A 17,720-nucleotide genomic window follows, 5' to 3' on the forward strand; every position below is an offset into this window, starting at 1 on the left:
GTCACGTGTGCCCGGACGTGTACGCCAGTGACGTGTGTAGTGTGCGCGGGCAACATCGCGCGACTCTGGCCCACATCCTGTGGGACTGCGCAGTGCACCCCGTGGAAGCTGCCGACCTCTAACGGCCGGCTGCCGGATACCACAACGAGTGCCGTATATTCGACGGACACGGACGCACAAACTCTAGCCGTCCAGCAGCTCGAGGCTACTCTCGCCAGGCAGAAGCGGAGCGAGTCGCAGGCGGGGGGGAAAGGGACGAACTCCCGAGTACTTTTCGAGCACCGCTCACGCCTACGCCGGCGGGGCCATGTCCCGAAGACGTCGTGAACATGGGTGGGATGTGGAGGCTCTGCGCATGCCGACCTCCCACTCCCTGCTGGCCATAAATAAAGTATTTCTCTCTCTCTCTGATCGACTGGGTGTTACCAGACTATGCTATGCGCCAGGCACGGCGCGCTGGTTACACATGTGTATGCCACCACTTGGACAATCAAATTTTACCCGCGAAATGTTGATGACCTAGAGATTTTTAAATGCATAGCATTTTAGTAACTCACAATGTCACGCGGCGTTGGCGTGCGCTGTCGTAGTCCGCATGCGCACCTTGTCGTAGTCCGCATGCGCGCCCTGTCGTAGTCCGCAGCCAGGAAGAAATAACAGTTTCCGGCGCCCGGTTTCGAACCCATGACGCCGCGGGCGGAACGCAAGGTGCCCGGCGCACAACCGACCGAGCCACGAAACCGACACAGATTTCAATGCACCGAACGCGCCTTATATCCTTCACTCATTTCTCGTTTGTTTCGAAAGCGCCACAAGTTGTCCCGCGCTTCCAAAAGATGGCGACACGGGTCCCGCGATCAAGAGATACGACTTGCCGGCGCACCCCCTCGGAAATGCTGTGCATTTGATCGTGCCCCTCGCGAGGGGGATGTCTTATTTTGTTCATTCGTGATTTTCTTTGCGGCTGTCAAAACAGCTGGGACTAAACCTGGGTGAATATATAGAACGCTAAAACGTGAGAGCAGATGCCAAAGAAGCGTACACTTCTTGCGAAGCTTGCGGCCACTGTAATTATCAGGAGCTATTTGATGATCGACAGCGCCAGATTCTTCGTCTTTCCGCTCACTCCACCGGTTCCCCCAACCAGCTCAAAAATTAGCAGTGGCTTAGCTCGGCTATTACAGGATATAGATTGCGTGAGCTAAGGTTCAGCTGGTTATTCTTAGGTTTCCTGTTTGCCTAGGATTAGCTGATTATCTTGCTTACTGCTGCTAAAACGATTTCGAATCCAATCCAATCCAGTCCAGTCCAGTTCACTACGATCCAAAACAGTCCAATCCAATCCTGCAGTCCAGTCCAGTCCAGTCCAGTCTAGTCCAGTCCCGTCGAGTCCAGTCTAGTCCAGTCCAGTCGAGTCCAGTCTAGTCCAGTCCAGTCCAGTCCAGTCCAGTCCAGTCACTCCTCGCGCAAGCGCAGCAAGGCTCTCTAGGAGCCACGCGAAGCGGCTATGAAGCGGCTCCGGCGCAGCGTCAGACTTGGCTGGTGCGCAACGGAGGCGTACAGCTGGGCACGCGCCGGCACGAGTGCGTCTGCCGTGGCTATGACGTCACTGCTCTGGAATGCGCAGACCGGCAAATGTGGAGACCCAATTCTCTTCACACCCGTACTCGGATTGAAAATCCAATCCAATTCAATCTAATACAAATTCAATCCAATTAATCCCAATCCAATGGTCCTCGCGCTTGCGCAGCACGACCCTTCAAGGTCCACGAGAAACTGCTCAACCTCGGCCAGTGTAGCTTACGCTACAAAATTTGGAGAACGGTGCTCGCTCTCGCCCAAATCCCCCCTTCCCGCCTTGCGCAAGCCACTGCGACAGGTGGCCCACTGGCGAGAAACCAGTGACCCTCACGTTGCCAGAATGTCAGCGACTCACCAGCAAGCAGACCTAGAAGTGGGCGCTGGAATTTTCGTCTGGTTCGCTTCGGTTACAGGTCGACATAAACCGACGTCCAGCAGGCGAGTTTGACATCTGGTTTTATTTATGCGGGACCTAAATGTAAAATACAGGCCAAAATTCAGTCGTTTACCTACACCTAGCTACATCGCCTTTTAAAACTCACTTCTTTCTGCTTCTGAGTAAGCCGATTAACGTGGAAGAAGAGGCGGGAATCTCCGATGTGGGAGGCCGCGTGGACGCCTTAGAGCTGCTGCGGGCTCTGGCACGTCGCTGGAGTGCGGCGCCCATGATAGGCTACAGCTGCTTTCGCCCATCTGGGGTCGCCGTGAACATTGTGTTGTTTTGCAACTTCTCATTTTTGGTTAGTTCACTTGGTATAAAACCACCAATGTCAAACAGGCGGTCGCACGAACCCATAAGACATCAAGTGTGGCAATCAACCTCTTCGGTTTAACGGATGTGGTTGCAAGATGTTGAAAGGCCGTCGTCTTCTAATGATTGCGTCCTCGCAAAATATCCCCACACCTCTTCCGAAAAGCCGGTGCTGTTTCTATCCTCATCCAATTCCGAGGGACAACTAGTAAATTCCATTCACATTTTATTCCTCGAAGTGCGGCTGACATTCGCTTCCATGGTTGCAACAGGCCGGTATGATTCAGGAATCATCCGAACACTAATGTGGTAAATCCGGCAAGGCCGCAACACTTTGCCACATTCGCTGATGTCAGCTATACGACGACACACTGGCAAACCAGCATCCAGATAAGAAATGAGGAACGTGCCTCTGCAAATTTTGAATGAAGGAACAACAAATTTAGAGCCCTTACACTTTTGGAGATGGCCGACCAGCGAAGCCAAAAAGGGGCGGTCCCGGTGTCTATGTGAAATTTTTTACGCGGGTATATTACAGCGTTTCTTAACTGTGTTACGCAATTTTGTGTCACCTTGGAGACGGAGACATGTTTGCCTTGGGCTTACTAGAATGTATAGCTTAAATATCACCCATGCGGCTTCGAAAAGCTACCGTGAATACCACGGGCTGTAGTGTAGACTCCATGCTTACGCTTGCGCTGAGTGCCACGGAAAAAATTTACACCATCTTCCCGCGAGGGGAACCATGGGGTAGATGCGACGCATCGGGGGTTGCCGTTGCGTTTCCGTTATGTTAGCGATGTGAGCGTGTGGATTGCTGTTGTTGTGTATCCTATTTACGCAGCATGTTCACCCCCGATGCGTCGCATCTACCACATGGTTCCCCTCGCGGGAAAATGGTGTAAATTTTTTAACCGAGCGAAAGCTGCGCGCTAACGCACAGCTGGCATGGCGACGGGAGCGAGCGCAGCCGAGCGCAAGCCGCGCAATGATCGCGCTGACGCACAGTTGGCGCTGCGGTGAGAGCGGCGGAGCACGCAGCTGCCGCGGAGAGGAGAATGGGGGAGGGATGCGGACTACGCCGCGACAACGACACGGCACAAGGCGAGTTAAGGAGATGCGTTGCATCTAAAATCAAGGGTGTCGGCGGCACGGTGGTGGCGGGCGGAGTCCCCTCCGTGTCTTTTCCGCTGTTCGTTATACGCGACGTTGCATCTCCCTTTGCTCCCTCACAACTGACACGTGCACACACTCGCAGGGTGCGCTAAATCACACCCACGCTGCGAAACAGCCAGAACTCCTGTTTGCTGTTAGCTTCCTCACACTTCACTTGTGTGCGCCTTACTGCGATAGTGCGTGTACGCCACGAACATGGGTTACTTTGAGGTGAAAAACACCATTTCCTCTCCTTTTGCTACTAAGTACCCTCCAGCTAGATTTCCTTTTTTCGCGCGTGCTCAGTGGTTCCTTCGGAGTTCCTTACTGGGCGGAGACGGACGTTGCGTTTAAGCACATAGAGATTCGTCCTGGAACATTTTTATCTTTAAATAGATGAAACTGCGATATCGTACACTGCGATAGTCCTGAGAAGCGTTTTTAGCCGTTGTGGTGTCACTGCATTAGTTTCTATGGAAGGCACGGTGTTTTAAGTGCAGAGAACTTTAGGGGCCCGCCTTATCGTCGTAGCACGTCCGCTGTCACGGTCCACGTGACAGCGGACCTTGACCACGTATCGGAAAGCCGCGGATGGAGGGACACGCTGCCACGCAAAGCAGAAGGGGGTCCAGGCATAGGGAAAAGAGCGAGGTGGACCAGGGACAATCCTGGCTGATGCCGCCCGTAAGTGTGAAGCGCTCACTGACGCGGCCACCAACAAGTAGCTGAGCAGTCACGTTCGAGTAAGCCAACCTAACGCAAGCTAAAAAATGGCTGCGGCTTAGCTCAGTTAACCAAAGAAATGCAAAGTGAAAGCTTGGTTCTCACTGTTCGAGTTTTGGTTTCACTTGTTTAGCCTTCGCTTCAGCTAGAAATACTATACTATTCGTCCAAAGCTTGACTTTGTCTGCGGTTGTGGCCCCGCTTCCGGCGTGTTCCGAGTCGAACCGCTCGCTCTTCCTCAGTCTCCGACGCTAGCTTCGCGTGGCATTCCTCCAGTGAAGCAGCTCGCCAGGCGATATCCGAGGTGGGTCAGACGCCTGTTTCCGCCGACGGCTCAAATCCTCCAGCTCCTGCGCAAGATAAGAGACGGCGGCCCGGCACCGCTCTTATTCATGGCCAAGCTCGCATGCACGTGGTGAGCCACGTGGCCAGGCGGCGAACCAGCTGCGTAGAGCGCATGCGCTTAGCCTGCACTGACGCTGGCGCTGTCTGCTAGCGAACGCCGCTGTGGGCGTACCGCGGCCCAGATAGTCACGTGCGGCACAGCTATTTCGTCCACGATGGCGAAACCACTGGACTAGATTAGTAAAGCTTTGCTTTAAAATTCTAACGGGAAGCCGTGGAGACCTAAGACACCGAGCAGGTACCGGTGCTCCCCTCTGTCGAAGGCTTTCGCCTGATCGACCGATATGAAGCAACCGGAAATGCCTGTTCTTGACTCGAAGTCAAATAGTTCTCTGGTCACTGCTAAGAATGAAAAAAATTGACCTCCTCGGCACGCTCCACGTTTCCGCAATAATTAGGAAGTGTGGGAGAACGTGGCTTGTCCCTCAATTCAGCCTCCGGCCAATAGATAAAAGAATACTTAAACAAGCGGTGTATACAGTCATAACCATTCGAAATTCGTGAAATGCTGGCACTTGCCACACATGCTTCCAGAATTTCGCGCAAAGAAGACTGCATGTACAATCGAAGCAAAACTTATGTAATCAACCAGCAGCCACCTCGTCCCGTTAGTTAGGAACGCTATTTGGGTTGATTTGTACGATAGTAAGCGGAAAAAGTGGCCGCGGAAGACAAAAAGCAACACGCTCAAAACAGCGCAGAAAGGTTCCGGCACGTCGAGATGAAACCAAGCACAAAGTGAACAGAACTCCCCCTCGTACTGTTCGTGGAAGAGGGGTTCGCGAGTGCTGCGAAGGCGGGAAATTTGAGTTGCATTGACACAAACTCTTCAATTGGTTGAGAGGAGTGACAGGGGGGAAAGGGATAGCGTGAGGGCTGGTAGCAACAGGCGGACAACGGCGCCACAGCACCTCTGGCGAGTCACTGCGCTGCATTTCCGACAACTTTTACGTTGAGTGAAAATTATTGAAGATTTTTCTGTAATGTTCAGCGCGTTGCAGATAACATAAGGCTGTAGACTTCTGGTAATCAGAAAATGTACATTTGCAGTTGAAGCCACAATAAATGTTTGAGCAAATGAAGTTTCAGTGGCTTTTAAATCCTAACTTAACATTGAATGTATAACTGCTGGCCCTCAATTAAGCGCCACTGCCACTACCACTTCTTCCAGTATCCCCCATAGAAGAACTGCTGGTGTTAAAGGAAAACTTCTACTGGCACCGCCTCGAAATGACTTCCTTGGTGAGCTCGTTCGCTGAGAGGAAGTCCTGCTGCGTTAGCTTCGAGTTGGGGTGGCCTAGTATCCAGTAGATACCCACACTTGGCCTGCCCGGTATCACGCGCGGTTTGCGGACACCTGGCCCTTCTGTGTGCTTACTGCGTGAGGAGCTGACTTTGAAAACCTGTTGTAGACTTGCCCAGGTCTTAGAAACGCCCAAATAGAACACCTCCGAGACACATGGCTCCATCCTGTCATACGCCGAAATCTTAAGCGCTTATATGGGAGCCCCAGCACCGGTCTCTTCTTGAATTTTGGGGCAAAACGGGTGCTATGCTGTGCCTTTGAAAACTTTTCCTTCTGACGTAGGCAATTTTTGAAACTGAACCCAGGGTACAGGCAACCAGATTAAATGCTGAACGCGAAGGTTTTGACTCGTTGATACAGAAGTTGGAAAATAATTGTTTTTTAAACGTACTTCATGCGCAGGAGCGGTGTTTCCCGGAAACCGTCGCTGTAGCAGCCCGCCACCGGTTCTGGAGAATGGCGGATACGTTCGCTCACTGATAGGTCGGGTCGCTACTTACCACTGCGACGACCAGTTCTGGCTTAAAGGACCACGGCGACTCGTGTGCATCTCGTCACTTCACGCAAACGACACCTGGGTGCCTTACCGGGAAAAAAACCAGGAAAAGTACCTGCATAGGCCAGAGTGCCACCGTAAGTACACTGGACTGCAAGTCGACCCCCTGTCTTCCATTTCACTTTTGCTTTAGGTGCGTTATAAGTGAACAAATGCCTTCTGAGGGTTTGTACGATTTGATCCCACTTCACTTATATTTGTGCAGAATCATAAACGCGTCTACAAATATTTCAATCTTTGAAAAAAACTTGCTGCGGTTTTTGTGAGCGTACATTTTTGTTGCATTAGGTCACATTCTGAACCAGTTGATTCAGGCTGCGGTTGTACTGACCATTTAATCGTCATTATTACGAAGAACACCCCACGATTAAAGACAATGAGGGAAATGTAGGCGGCTCTTCATAATATAAACTTTAGCAACGCTTTTGAAGCATATAAAACAAATAAATAATGACCAAAGGAACAACAACACCATTAGTTATAACTTGTAAGACTAATATCCATGTCCTTATCCATGTGATGTCCTGGGCAGGACCAGCCCCTGCCTTGTAACCACACCTGTTCAAGCTGTCCGAACCGACTTTGCAGTCGAATTTATTATCCTTCCATTCGTAATTTTTCTGCTTCCCGCATTCCAGTACCAACAGTTTATTCTGGATCTACCACGTGATATCAATGTTCCCCGTTACGTGGACCATGCTACTCCAATTCTATATCCTAAATGTTGGCTAAAGAGAAAGTTTTCGCAATTGTGGACGCTCGGGTCTTATCCCTAAGCCTTACTTCTATAAACCTTCTTTCTATTGCGTGGGTGGTTCGTTAGTCTGGCGTTATCACATCTAGGGAAACTAAATGTGCTGCACCACAGGTCAGTACGCGGAGTATGCAATGGTTGTACAACATACTGTTCAGTTCCGGAGGTAGTTGCTAAGTATCACTTCAGAGTGCTTACCGAATGCACACAAGCCGATACCAAAGCTGTGGTTCGTTTCTTCTCAGTGGTTTGAATCAGGAGTGAAAACTCGTTAAATGTAGTTGTATCCATCCACGCATTCAACTCTTCTATTAGCTTGGGTGAGAAGAAGCTTGTTGCATGCGATCTCTGCGTGCGACACAGAAACGGTGTTAGAATCTCGAGTAAGCAGGACCTATCCTGCTGTTGTGTTGTGTATGGGGATAAGGGCGGTCTCTAGGAGAAAGTGGATGACGCAAACGGAAACTGAAATCACCGGCAAAAACAGGCCAGCGGGAACGATTCGCTTGCCCCAGTCAACAGCTCTTCCAGCCAGCAGAAACCTTAAGCGTGTGGCAATGGAGGGGGTGGGGGTACACCAAGGTATTCATTAAAGACCGCAGTTTCCGCAAGTACCAAATTATTCGTGTTCAGTAGCGGGTTCGCGTCAACAAATAACACGGTTCACGAGTTGAGCTGAGTTTAGATTTAGCAAACGGGCGCACCGAGCCTTGCGAGGTACGGCTGCAACTTCATCGCGCGAGTGGCGCCTTTTAAAACTATTCTCAGTCAATCAGCAGACCTCACAGAGGTTTCTGTCCTTCAAAAGGTTCGGGATAAGATGTCCCTTATAGCGATCCAGTGTCCCTTTGGGAATATTATGTCGTCGAAGGAGGAATGAGGACCAGCTCTTCCCCGAAGTTATTCAAATAAAGCTGACTGGTGCATCGCATGCACAGGGCCGTCCATGAAAATGTGTCTGATGTCACCAAACACACCACACGCCGAACTCAGGGACGACCAGTGAAGAGTAACGATGTTGAACAGTAACGACACCTCTGTTCCTTTTATTATTTTAGTAACACCAAATGGGTACCGTGAGCTGCAAAGCAACCTGAAATGATCGATAATCGCCGGCCTTAGAATGCACCGGTGATCTGGTATCACTTTAAGCGATGGAGCACCTGAAAGACCTTCTCGGGCCAAATTATCAAAGGCTTCGTTTCCTCGCATATCTACGTGGAAGAGAAGCCAATCGGAACAAACATTATGGCCTATTTAACAGCGAAGCAGTTCAGCCAATCGTAATTTTTTTGTCCCCAGCTAAAATTACCAAGAAATTGCCGGGCGTCGTACGTGAGCCCGGGCCTCGCGGTGACCGCTCGGCAGTAAACAAAACCAAGAAAATCCCTAGCGCTCGGGTGTGCGTGCCTCGCGACGATTACGCAGCGCCCCCTGCGCACGTTTGTCAAGCCAAGCATACCCCGTTTGGGAGATTGGCCAACACTGGCCACAAAAGAAACTCCAGCGTTCGCCGTAATCTTGGCACCACTTGCCCGGAAGGAGGAAATCTCTAGCGTTCGCGGTAATCGTGGGAACACTTGCTGTGAACGAGAGAGACAGGTCATTGGTGATGCCATAGGTGAGAAAGCACGTCGTAGGTGATGAAGGTGATATCTAATGATTAATACCTACAAGAAATGAAAAGTGCTCACACTTATAGCGACAATAGGTCAGTAAAAATCGCTGAGACCACGAAGAATAAGCAAATTGGCGGCAATCGGGGACTTACCTTCGTGAGGGTCGTGAAGGTTGAGTACAGCTTCGCTACCTTTAAGTCGAACGCGTTAGGTCCAGCTTTCATCATTTTTTTATTGAGCATCTGAACAAGACGCAAAGAGAATTAACACGTTCTGCCTACAGAAACCTCATGCATCAAAATTTGTAGAGCTGCTTTAAACTCTGTTGCAGCGAACGTACGTCGTACTCCAAGAGATTATATCTTATTTTTGACTGCCTCGATCGCAACACAGTCCGCCGTTATTTACGCGCGCAGACAGAGCACCATACATAGGACGTGCTGACACAGTTCAACAACGGGAACGCGTAGTGTTCAGATTGTGTACTGTCGAATGTAAATTTTGTGGCGTCATGCAACAAAAGCGCTCCTGTTCTGAGCTTGAGCTTTGCCCGGTAGAGTACAAAAACAGGCGTAAATATCATAATAATTGCTCCAGGCCCTACCAACGCTTGAAGTGGAACGATCTCATCTGAGACTTACAGTTTCCCACTTGTTCTCGTGCACGTTTGTTTTGGTTTTTCCGCGTGCTCTGCGGTAATTTCCTATTTTTACCAGTGTTATGTGATACCAGAAGTGCTACAACTGTTTTTACCTTAACGCAACCAATGTAATTTGTTTACTGTGCCTAAGCTTGTTTCTAAGGTAACAAGCGCGTCGTGAAAATATAAGAAAAATTTACGATCCAAATCATATAAGAAAATACGACACATAAAAGGAAATCTTCTATGTCTGTATTCAATGGAGTCATTTTCAGTGAAAAAAAATTTGTTTTGATTCAGCCTTTACATCACCAGTCTTGTTTTCAAGTTTTGTTGGTGTTCGAACTTTGATTGGCAAATTTTCGTGTATATCATTTTCAATGTTGTTTGCCTTCTCACTTCTGCCCGAGCACTGGAGCCACCCCCATTAAGCGTAGCAAACACTGGAGCCCACACGATCGACGTTAGGTCCACATTAAAAAGGTTTCTGTCTTTATCTCTCTCTCTCCCTCTCTCTCGAAATAACATTCACGATGTCGTCTTGTCATGCATGTAGTCAACCAGAAAAACAGCCTCAGGGGGCGCACTCAGGGAAACGTAAGCGGACAAGTCTTCAATTTGACTTTGTGCTGCTGTCCCAACATGAAGGGCCAAAGCGATCTCCACGTCCCCACACTTGCCTATGCGACGCGCGTCAACCCCCACCACCCCCCGCCAGAATGAGCACGGCCTCTTGGTCGGATAGCATCCAACGCCTGGAAAGTGAGATGCTTGGAAGTGTCTCTAAGACGCTGGCTCGGCGTCGAGACCCGCAACTCGGAGCTCAGGGCCATCTGGTGGTATTGTGAAACCCAGCGGCGGCTCCAGCCAGACCACCACATCAGCAGCCCCCCCCCCCCCCCCCCAGAAAAAAAGCCGAGAGGAGCGGCAAGTAACGCTTCCTCTGTTAAGTCAAAATCATTAGCCTAGTTGTGTCCATTGCATGAGGACGGCCTCTCCCAGCGACGTCTATTGTGAACTAGCCGGGTCCATTCCTTCCCCCATAATTTTCTGAAATCATACCCCCAACGAGTCTTTGGGATGCCAGTATTTTTTTGAAGGCCCAATGGCAGCCACACTTTCAAAACCAGAGTCCACCTTTCATTACTAATACGCATTATCATAGTTATTTTCGTTAATTTGTATACATATCCTCCACACGAGTCTGTTCCCTAATAGCTTCTGCTGTTTTCTGATCCCTAAGAGTGATCCCCATTGCCAGCTGGGCAGATCTAAGTTTACTTTCCATTCCTCCCCCATGTGTAATTACCCGGAAAAAGCCATGGTTGCAGCCCATACTTTTAGTGGAAGAGGAAGATGAGAACTCAGAAAAAGTTGCCGAGACATGAGAGATCTACATTTGTATCCTAAGGTGTAAGGCGTGATAGCGATACTTCGACTCCTATGGAGGGATTTCGTACGCAGTTGCTGCGTTTTCTATCTATGTTTACCAGCAATAAAGGTCATCGAAGAGAAAAAGAATAGCAACGAGGGTTTTTAATAGCCGCGGCCCAGGAAAGACAAAGGCTCTCTGCACTTGTGGGCATTAAAATGTAAGCGTGAAAGGTTTCGGATGCGACGTGTTCCTCCGTTCGAGCGAGGAGGCATCAGTGTCACTGTTTCAAACTGTTTATTCTGTGATTTCTATGCCGGGCTGAACAATTTCCCTTTTTACGAATAGAGATGCACGGAGAGAAAGACAGAATGCGAGAGGGGAGATCTTTGTTCAGCAAGAAATAGTTGGGGTTTAGGAAAACGGAGTGAAGACATGAGAGGGAGCTCAAGGGTGGAAACAGAAGACGAGGGCACCAGATGCAGCAGCTCCTTCCCTTGCCCTCTGCATCATCTTGCATACGTGAAGAAGAAATAAATGTTATTTTACGGGTGGTGGCGATGGTGTTTGGGCACTCGTCCGGTATTGGGCGTCCCTAGTCCGGGATTCCTTGGCCTTTGCTTGGAGTACAGGCCCTCTACACCAGTATGCGCTGGGTCCCAGTGTAGAGTCCTTTTAGGTAGCCATCCACTGCTCGCAAGAGGTGGTAGGCTTGCGGGGTAGACCTATGTTTGTCGACACTCCCATACTTGATGGTATAGGGTGCTGGGTAAGGGACAGAAATTACAGGAGACCGGGTATAGGGACTGCTCCACGCCCCGAGTTATTTAGGAATTCGTTCTTAACGTTTTTCGAGGAGGGCAGTATGGTAGTCCTGGTCACAAGAAGCATGGTATGTAAGTTCGTTTGCATCTCGGTCAGTGCGTCGTTCTCTTTCAGAACATTGTGTTGGGGTGTCCAGGTGGCGTTGTTAACTTTTTGCATTGTGGAGAGGTATATCTTACCGAAGCGCTTAGATATTCTTCCTTCAGAGACCTGTATAATGTCCTATGAAAGTCTGTACAGATGTTACGCTTCCATTTAATACTTCCGCTATTCGGATTGCCGAGAGGATGGCCCTAACTTCCACTTCTTTCTTCCTGTACGTGAGAGGGTCATGCAGTGACAACGATTTCCAGAGCAGTGAGCAACGACAATTGCTGCCTTCTGCTTTCGTAGATCCCGGAGTCGTGTAGACTTTGGCCTCGTGATTTTGGAACTTTCTCCGAACGAACTTGATCCTGCCATATCGCTTCTTCCTGTGTACGATTGGGTCCATAATTTTGGTACAGGTGAGTTTACATGCGTAGTCGCCCGATCGGTGACAGGTCATATATAGTTTGCAGTAATTTCTTCCTAAAGATGGGAGCGGGTTCCTGTCTTCTATGCGATGCCCCCACCACCAGATTTTGTTTTTCCATCCGCTCTCTTGTTTCTCGGAGGGTGGTTTCTGCGATTTCTTGAAGTGCGTTCCGAAGATAAAGTTTAAAGGCATATTCATCGTCGTTGTCACTAACATCTTAGTTAGGACGACTGCAGGGTGGGGTCCTCTCCCATTGACCTTCACCCAGTCCTGTCCTGTGCTTCCCTAGTGCATTCTTTGCTCCGAATATTGTTGCACGCCTCGAGCTTCGCGATCGCTGCGCCGCCTGCCGCCGCTTCTCCGCGCCGTTTACGGGATTTGCGCTGCGTGGCTGATAGGGGCTCGTGCAGTGTTTTAGTTCTGTGTCACTTCTTTTCGCATTTCCGCGCCCTATCAAACTTCTTATGGGGACGTCTATAAGCAAAGAGTATGTTTAGGTCACTTAAAAAGCAGCTGCTTCTTCGTGGAGTACTCGAACGCCAGCAAGAGCTACCCGAGGACGCGGTTCTGCGCGCTTCGTCGCCGCTCTTCCGGGCGTCGGCGACGGCAGCAACGTATCACCCCTGTCACCTCCAACACATCATGCACAAATGAATTCTACTGTCGCCTCGTTTAGACCTGATACTGGCACAATGAGAGGTTGGCTTTATTTTGCTGCGTGGACAACGAATGCGGCTTCGTTTCGAATATATACGTCGCAGAAAAATGTTTCGGGGATGTGATACACAATCCCGGACAATAACGTATGCCTTTTATAAGTATATAAGCCATGCGAAAATGTGAAGTATATTACAAGACTGTGCTTCGTTAAATATGTGCCCGCTCACGCCTTATAGCGGGAACCGAGGAAGGTAATGAAACTACGGAAAAATAAATGCTGTGAAAGTCCGGAAGAAACTGAAGAGCTCTAAGGGAACTGAAAAAAACCCAGTGGAGCTTCTGATATGCTAAAGACGTTCGTCGAAACTTAAGCCAGGTAGGACTCACCAGACCAGAAGCGAAATGTACTGATACACTGCTATTTCGCGAGACATAGATGGGGTGGGGGGGGCGAGGGGGACGCTGTGTACACATGAGGAGCCAAATCCAGCAATGACCGTTTTAGTAATCACAAACAAATCTCGCGTGCACTTTCCATTGGTTTTTGGGCTTCATCGAACAGCTGATCGTTCGGCGAACGCATTTCTGGAAGTATACAGGCTGAGCAGTTTACAAGCGATTAAATGTGTCTTTGGAAGAGTGTGGTATCTGATAAGGTCCTCTGATTTCAGTTTGTGCTTATTATGCAGGCTCCCTGTGCAATATTACGATGTTTTGAAGAAGCGTTTAGTCGCAGCCGCGGATTATAATCTGAGCCCGTCTCCGCGCTGCTGGCGGAGGATATATGTAGCAGATGAATGTTTACGGGCGCTCACCTCGCGACAAGACGACCCTTTCTCGTCTGCTGATCCCCAAGTATAATTCTGCACTATCCATCGTATTTTCGTTGAATGTTGGCGAAATTAAGAAACACTGGCTTGTAACTGGTGGTGATAAATATATGAGGTATGATATTGGCCACCGTAATGGGCGTGCTGTCAGGTATGAGTGCTCCGCTAGATTATATACGCGCACAAAACCGATTTACATCGTAGTATATAGGCGTAGCATGAACATCTGAGGAAACGCTGGCTACGGAGTAAATTTTAGGGCAGTGTAACTACATCACGCTCATGCATACGCCAATTTGTGTGGAAGATTCGTAGCAACAAGTTTTAATTCTATGTGTCGAAATAAATTCTCTCATTGCAGTTGATAGTGTCATCGCCTTCATCTTACGTTAACCGCGCGCTGCAAAAGAAACAAAAAAAGACAGGTAATATATTTTGTCTCTTTTTCGCAGGTATTCGAGACTGCCAGGAGCCACAGATTGATTGGGGTGGCTACGACGGCGATTGCTGCGCCCCTAATGATGAGGTCGAGTTCTACTGCGACGACGACCGCTATGCTCTCTCCGGAGTGGAGAGCGCTACGTGCCTTCCTGACGGCACTTGGAGCGCACCTCTGCCCGTTTGCCAAGGTAGGTATAATCACACTCCGCTACAAGGAGCCTTTCTACTACGAAATACCCCGTACAACGAAGTATGCCACATGGCCTGGTAAGAATCCTGTTTTCTATGTACTGTGAACGCCGGTACATATACAGTGAAGACAACGACAGTGAATTTACCTGTTTAACGATGAAATTCATGCGTTCCCAATCGTTGAATTGTTTAGTGCGAATACGGCTTGCAGCACACGTGGTAACGTGCAGAAATGAATCAAAACCGAGCCGCCTCGCTGCTCGGTACAGCCGGGCTACTCTGTAGTGACGATTACGTCTTCGTGGAAGACCTGGTCCTGGTTTTCTCTGACCTGGCAACTGCCGACATCGTGGAGGCCACCATAGAGAAAAGAGACGCCACAAGTGATCAGGCTATCAGTGATTAACACCTTGTAGAAGGGCCAAGCGTTATAACTACCCCGCGAATTCGTAGCGGCATTTGACGCTCTGCAGATATATACCACGTCGCGCCCGACCTCGCGCCGCAACAGGCCGTGAACCGGGACAGCAATAAATCAGCGGTGGTTGTGCATTCCGTACTTTATGATTCTATGCATGTGTAAATTGTTGACTTTGTTTGCCTATTAGGGTGTAAATCCGATGTAAATAAACATTGTTTATCTCAGTATGCTTATCTTCTTTATAGGGAATCAGTGAAGTTCAGGTCGAATGTAAAGAAGTAATTTGTTGAACGAACAATTTTCGCGGTCCTACCCGTTTTGTTATACAGGCGTTTTACTGTAGAGCTCTTCTGAAATGGTTGGGGATGAAACATTTCTAACCCTTCTTGCAAATTTCTAAGGCGATCCAAATTTATCCGCGGGCCACTCATCAGAGCTTTATGACCGAGTACCAGTTAAAAGCATTTATATCAAACTGAGTAGTATACTTCAACCAAAATCCAGTTAGTTCAATGTAAGCAGCAGATAAATTTCGATCCCATGCATCTGACCTCGTGCCTGTCCTCGCAATTCGAGAAAAGCCACAGATTTATTTATTTGTTACATCCTCAAATGCCCCTAGGCAGGGGTATTACATGAGGTCGTCAATCTTCTTGAAGGATGATGCGCTCGATGGCTGATTTAAAATTTGCGACACCGGAGTGGTGCGTGGCTTCAATGGGGAGACCGTTCCAGTCAATGGGTGTTTGAATAAAGAAAGAATGAAGGCTCGCAGAAGTATGGGCATGCGGCTCGTAAACTGCTTTTGGGTGATTCATACGGCATGAGTGGTGCGAGCATGCGTGATGACAGAGTTACCAAGAGACGAGTGATAGAATTTATGGTACAGAGATAAGCCGTTAGTTTTGCATCTTGTAGCAAAATTTCGTAGGTTAGCTTTTAAGGTCGGCCAAGCCGGGGTGCTATGAGTAGTCAATAAAATAAACCGGGCGGCAGGATTTTGGACTGATTCAATGCATGATGAAAGGTTAGATTGATGAAAGTCCCAAACTGCACATGCGTACTGCAGTTTGGGTCGCACAAGAGTAGTATAGGCTAGAATTTTAACAGCGGTTGGGGCGAGTTTTAGAGTATGTGGTAAGTATCCCCGGACCCAACTATCATTCGTTTTTATATGCGTAATGTGGACAGATCATGACAGGTTTTGAAAAAAGGTAATGCTCAAGTACTTCTATGAAGAAACAGATGATATAACTGACCCATTCAGGAAGTAGTTATGTAAAGGGTATGTCTGGCAGCGATGGAAAGAAATGAGTGATGGTTTGTTAACATTTGTGGTCATTAGCCATTTCTCGCAACATTTCGTAATGAGAGTAAATCTGACTCCAGGATATCTACATCATGTTCGCTATTATTAGTACAATAATACCACAATGATCAGCGAAAAGATGTAATAAAACAAAGAGCCTTGGAGTTTTCTGGGAAATGTTGTCATTTGAAACGAAAATTCGTAATGTTCTGGGAAATATTGTTAGTTGTAACCACACGTTCAAACTGCATACACCGCTGCCGATTGTATCAAATGTCGATAATGTTCTCCTTCCGGGCAGAGTGCTGCTTGGCTTCAGACTGGGTGATTTTCACAGTTTTACAACGGCCACTGAAGTTCTATATACACCTGTAGCGAACACGGCAGTAATGTTCACAGAGAGAGTACAATTACGTTCTGCTTGTGCATGTTATGTATTTATGGAGACGTGTAGCAACGTCGTAACGTGAAGGTGTGGATACACGTAGATGGAAAGGCTGTTGTAGCTCAACAAGCGGACCTAGTCCTAAAAGTCAGGTAGTCACTTTTTCAGCTCAAGCGCAAGCTTTTCAGAACTAGCGGCGGTGCACACCAACAATAACGAATATTTGTGTTCTCCTGAAAAGTGATGCGCCTGCATGAGATGTCCCGCCGAGGAATATAAAGTCCATTCGGAGGTTGAATGCCCTTCAAAAATAGCGGCTGGGCAGGCTTTGCTTCACCGTTCTCCTAACAAATCTCCCAACGTTATCGCATGTTGTGGACCGTCCTTGGCAAAATATGCTGCACCACGCGACACATCAGGTGTTGAACGCAATGGCCTTGACGAGAGGTTCAGCTGATGAATTGAAGCCGTTGTTCCTGTCCAATTTGTCCGGATATTCAACAGCAATGAGGCCTGAGGTCATTGCAGTCCTCTAGTGGCTCAAATCTTTAATGGGAGCCGAACCGGTAGCGGCAACCTTCTTTCGTATTTTTTTTATGTGGGAATGCGCGCGTATACGAATATCGATTTTCCCCGCATTTTTTTCTTGTAGAAGGAAACCTTAGCCGAATGCAATTGAGATAAGCTTTGGGGTGTGTTTTTGATGTTGTCGCAGACACGTACTGCAAGGAACCTGGCCGTATTTCCAACGGGCAAAGCACGATGGTCTTAAACGGGACGATGGACCAGGACGAGTGCTGCCCGCCAGGCACAGAAGTGCAACACGTGTGCGACGAAGGATACGAGCTGGTAGGAGAACGGATCCTTCGGTGTGGCACCAATGGAACCTGGAACGACGCCATGCCAAAGTGCAAGCGTAAGCCGGAATCGTATATCGGACAAATGAAATTGGCTGACCTCGAATAGAGACATTGGTGGTGGCGGATAGGTTACATTACCACAGGTAGTGACTGCGTTTAAAAATGAGTAGGCAATAAAAACACTAATAGCTTCTAGTTTCCATCTTTCCTAAGCGGACGAAGATGCATGAGTATAAGCTTGAGTCAAAGTGGGGATACAGATGAATATGATGGCGTCCTGTAGCGGATACGGGTAGAAGCCAGGACTCAGTTACACAAGGAGTGTAACAAAAGTGTTTATTTCATCCCATAATGTGACATATGCCTATCCCCAAGGGCAACCAGTCGGTACGTATGAATGCTATGAAGCGTCGGTATC

At 48.6% G+C, this 17,720-nt stretch overlaps 1 protein-coding gene across 6 annotated transcripts in view; it reads left to right on the forward strand.

Annotated features, from left to right (window-relative positions):
* The window catches only part of LOC144153655 (complement C2-like), a 146,472-nt gene that overhangs the window by 20,819 nt on the left and 107,933 nt on the right, over positions 1 to 17,720 (forward strand). For all 6 annotated transcript variants that reach the window (XM_077685317.1, XM_077685315.1, XM_077685316.1 and 3 more), the window contains exons 3-5: positions 6,324 to 6,554; positions 14,147 to 14,323; positions 17,158 to 17,358. In XM_077685317.1, coding sequence (XP_077541443.1) covers positions 6,324 to 6,554; positions 14,147 to 14,323; positions 17,158 to 17,358 — 609 coding nt within the window. The remainder of the gene's footprint in view (positions 1 to 6,323; positions 6,555 to 14,146; positions 14,324 to 17,157; positions 17,359 to 17,720) is intronic.

This window comes from Haemaphysalis longicornis, unplaced genomic scaffold (genome assembly GCF_048455015.1).
Source record: "Haemaphysalis longicornis isolate Haplotype H1 unplaced genomic scaffold, Haemaphysalis longicornis Haplotype H1 scaffold_9, whole genome shotgun sequence".
In the NCBI taxonomy this organism is placed as follows: Eukaryota; Metazoa; Arthropoda; class Arachnida; order Ixodida; family Ixodidae; genus Haemaphysalis; species Haemaphysalis longicornis.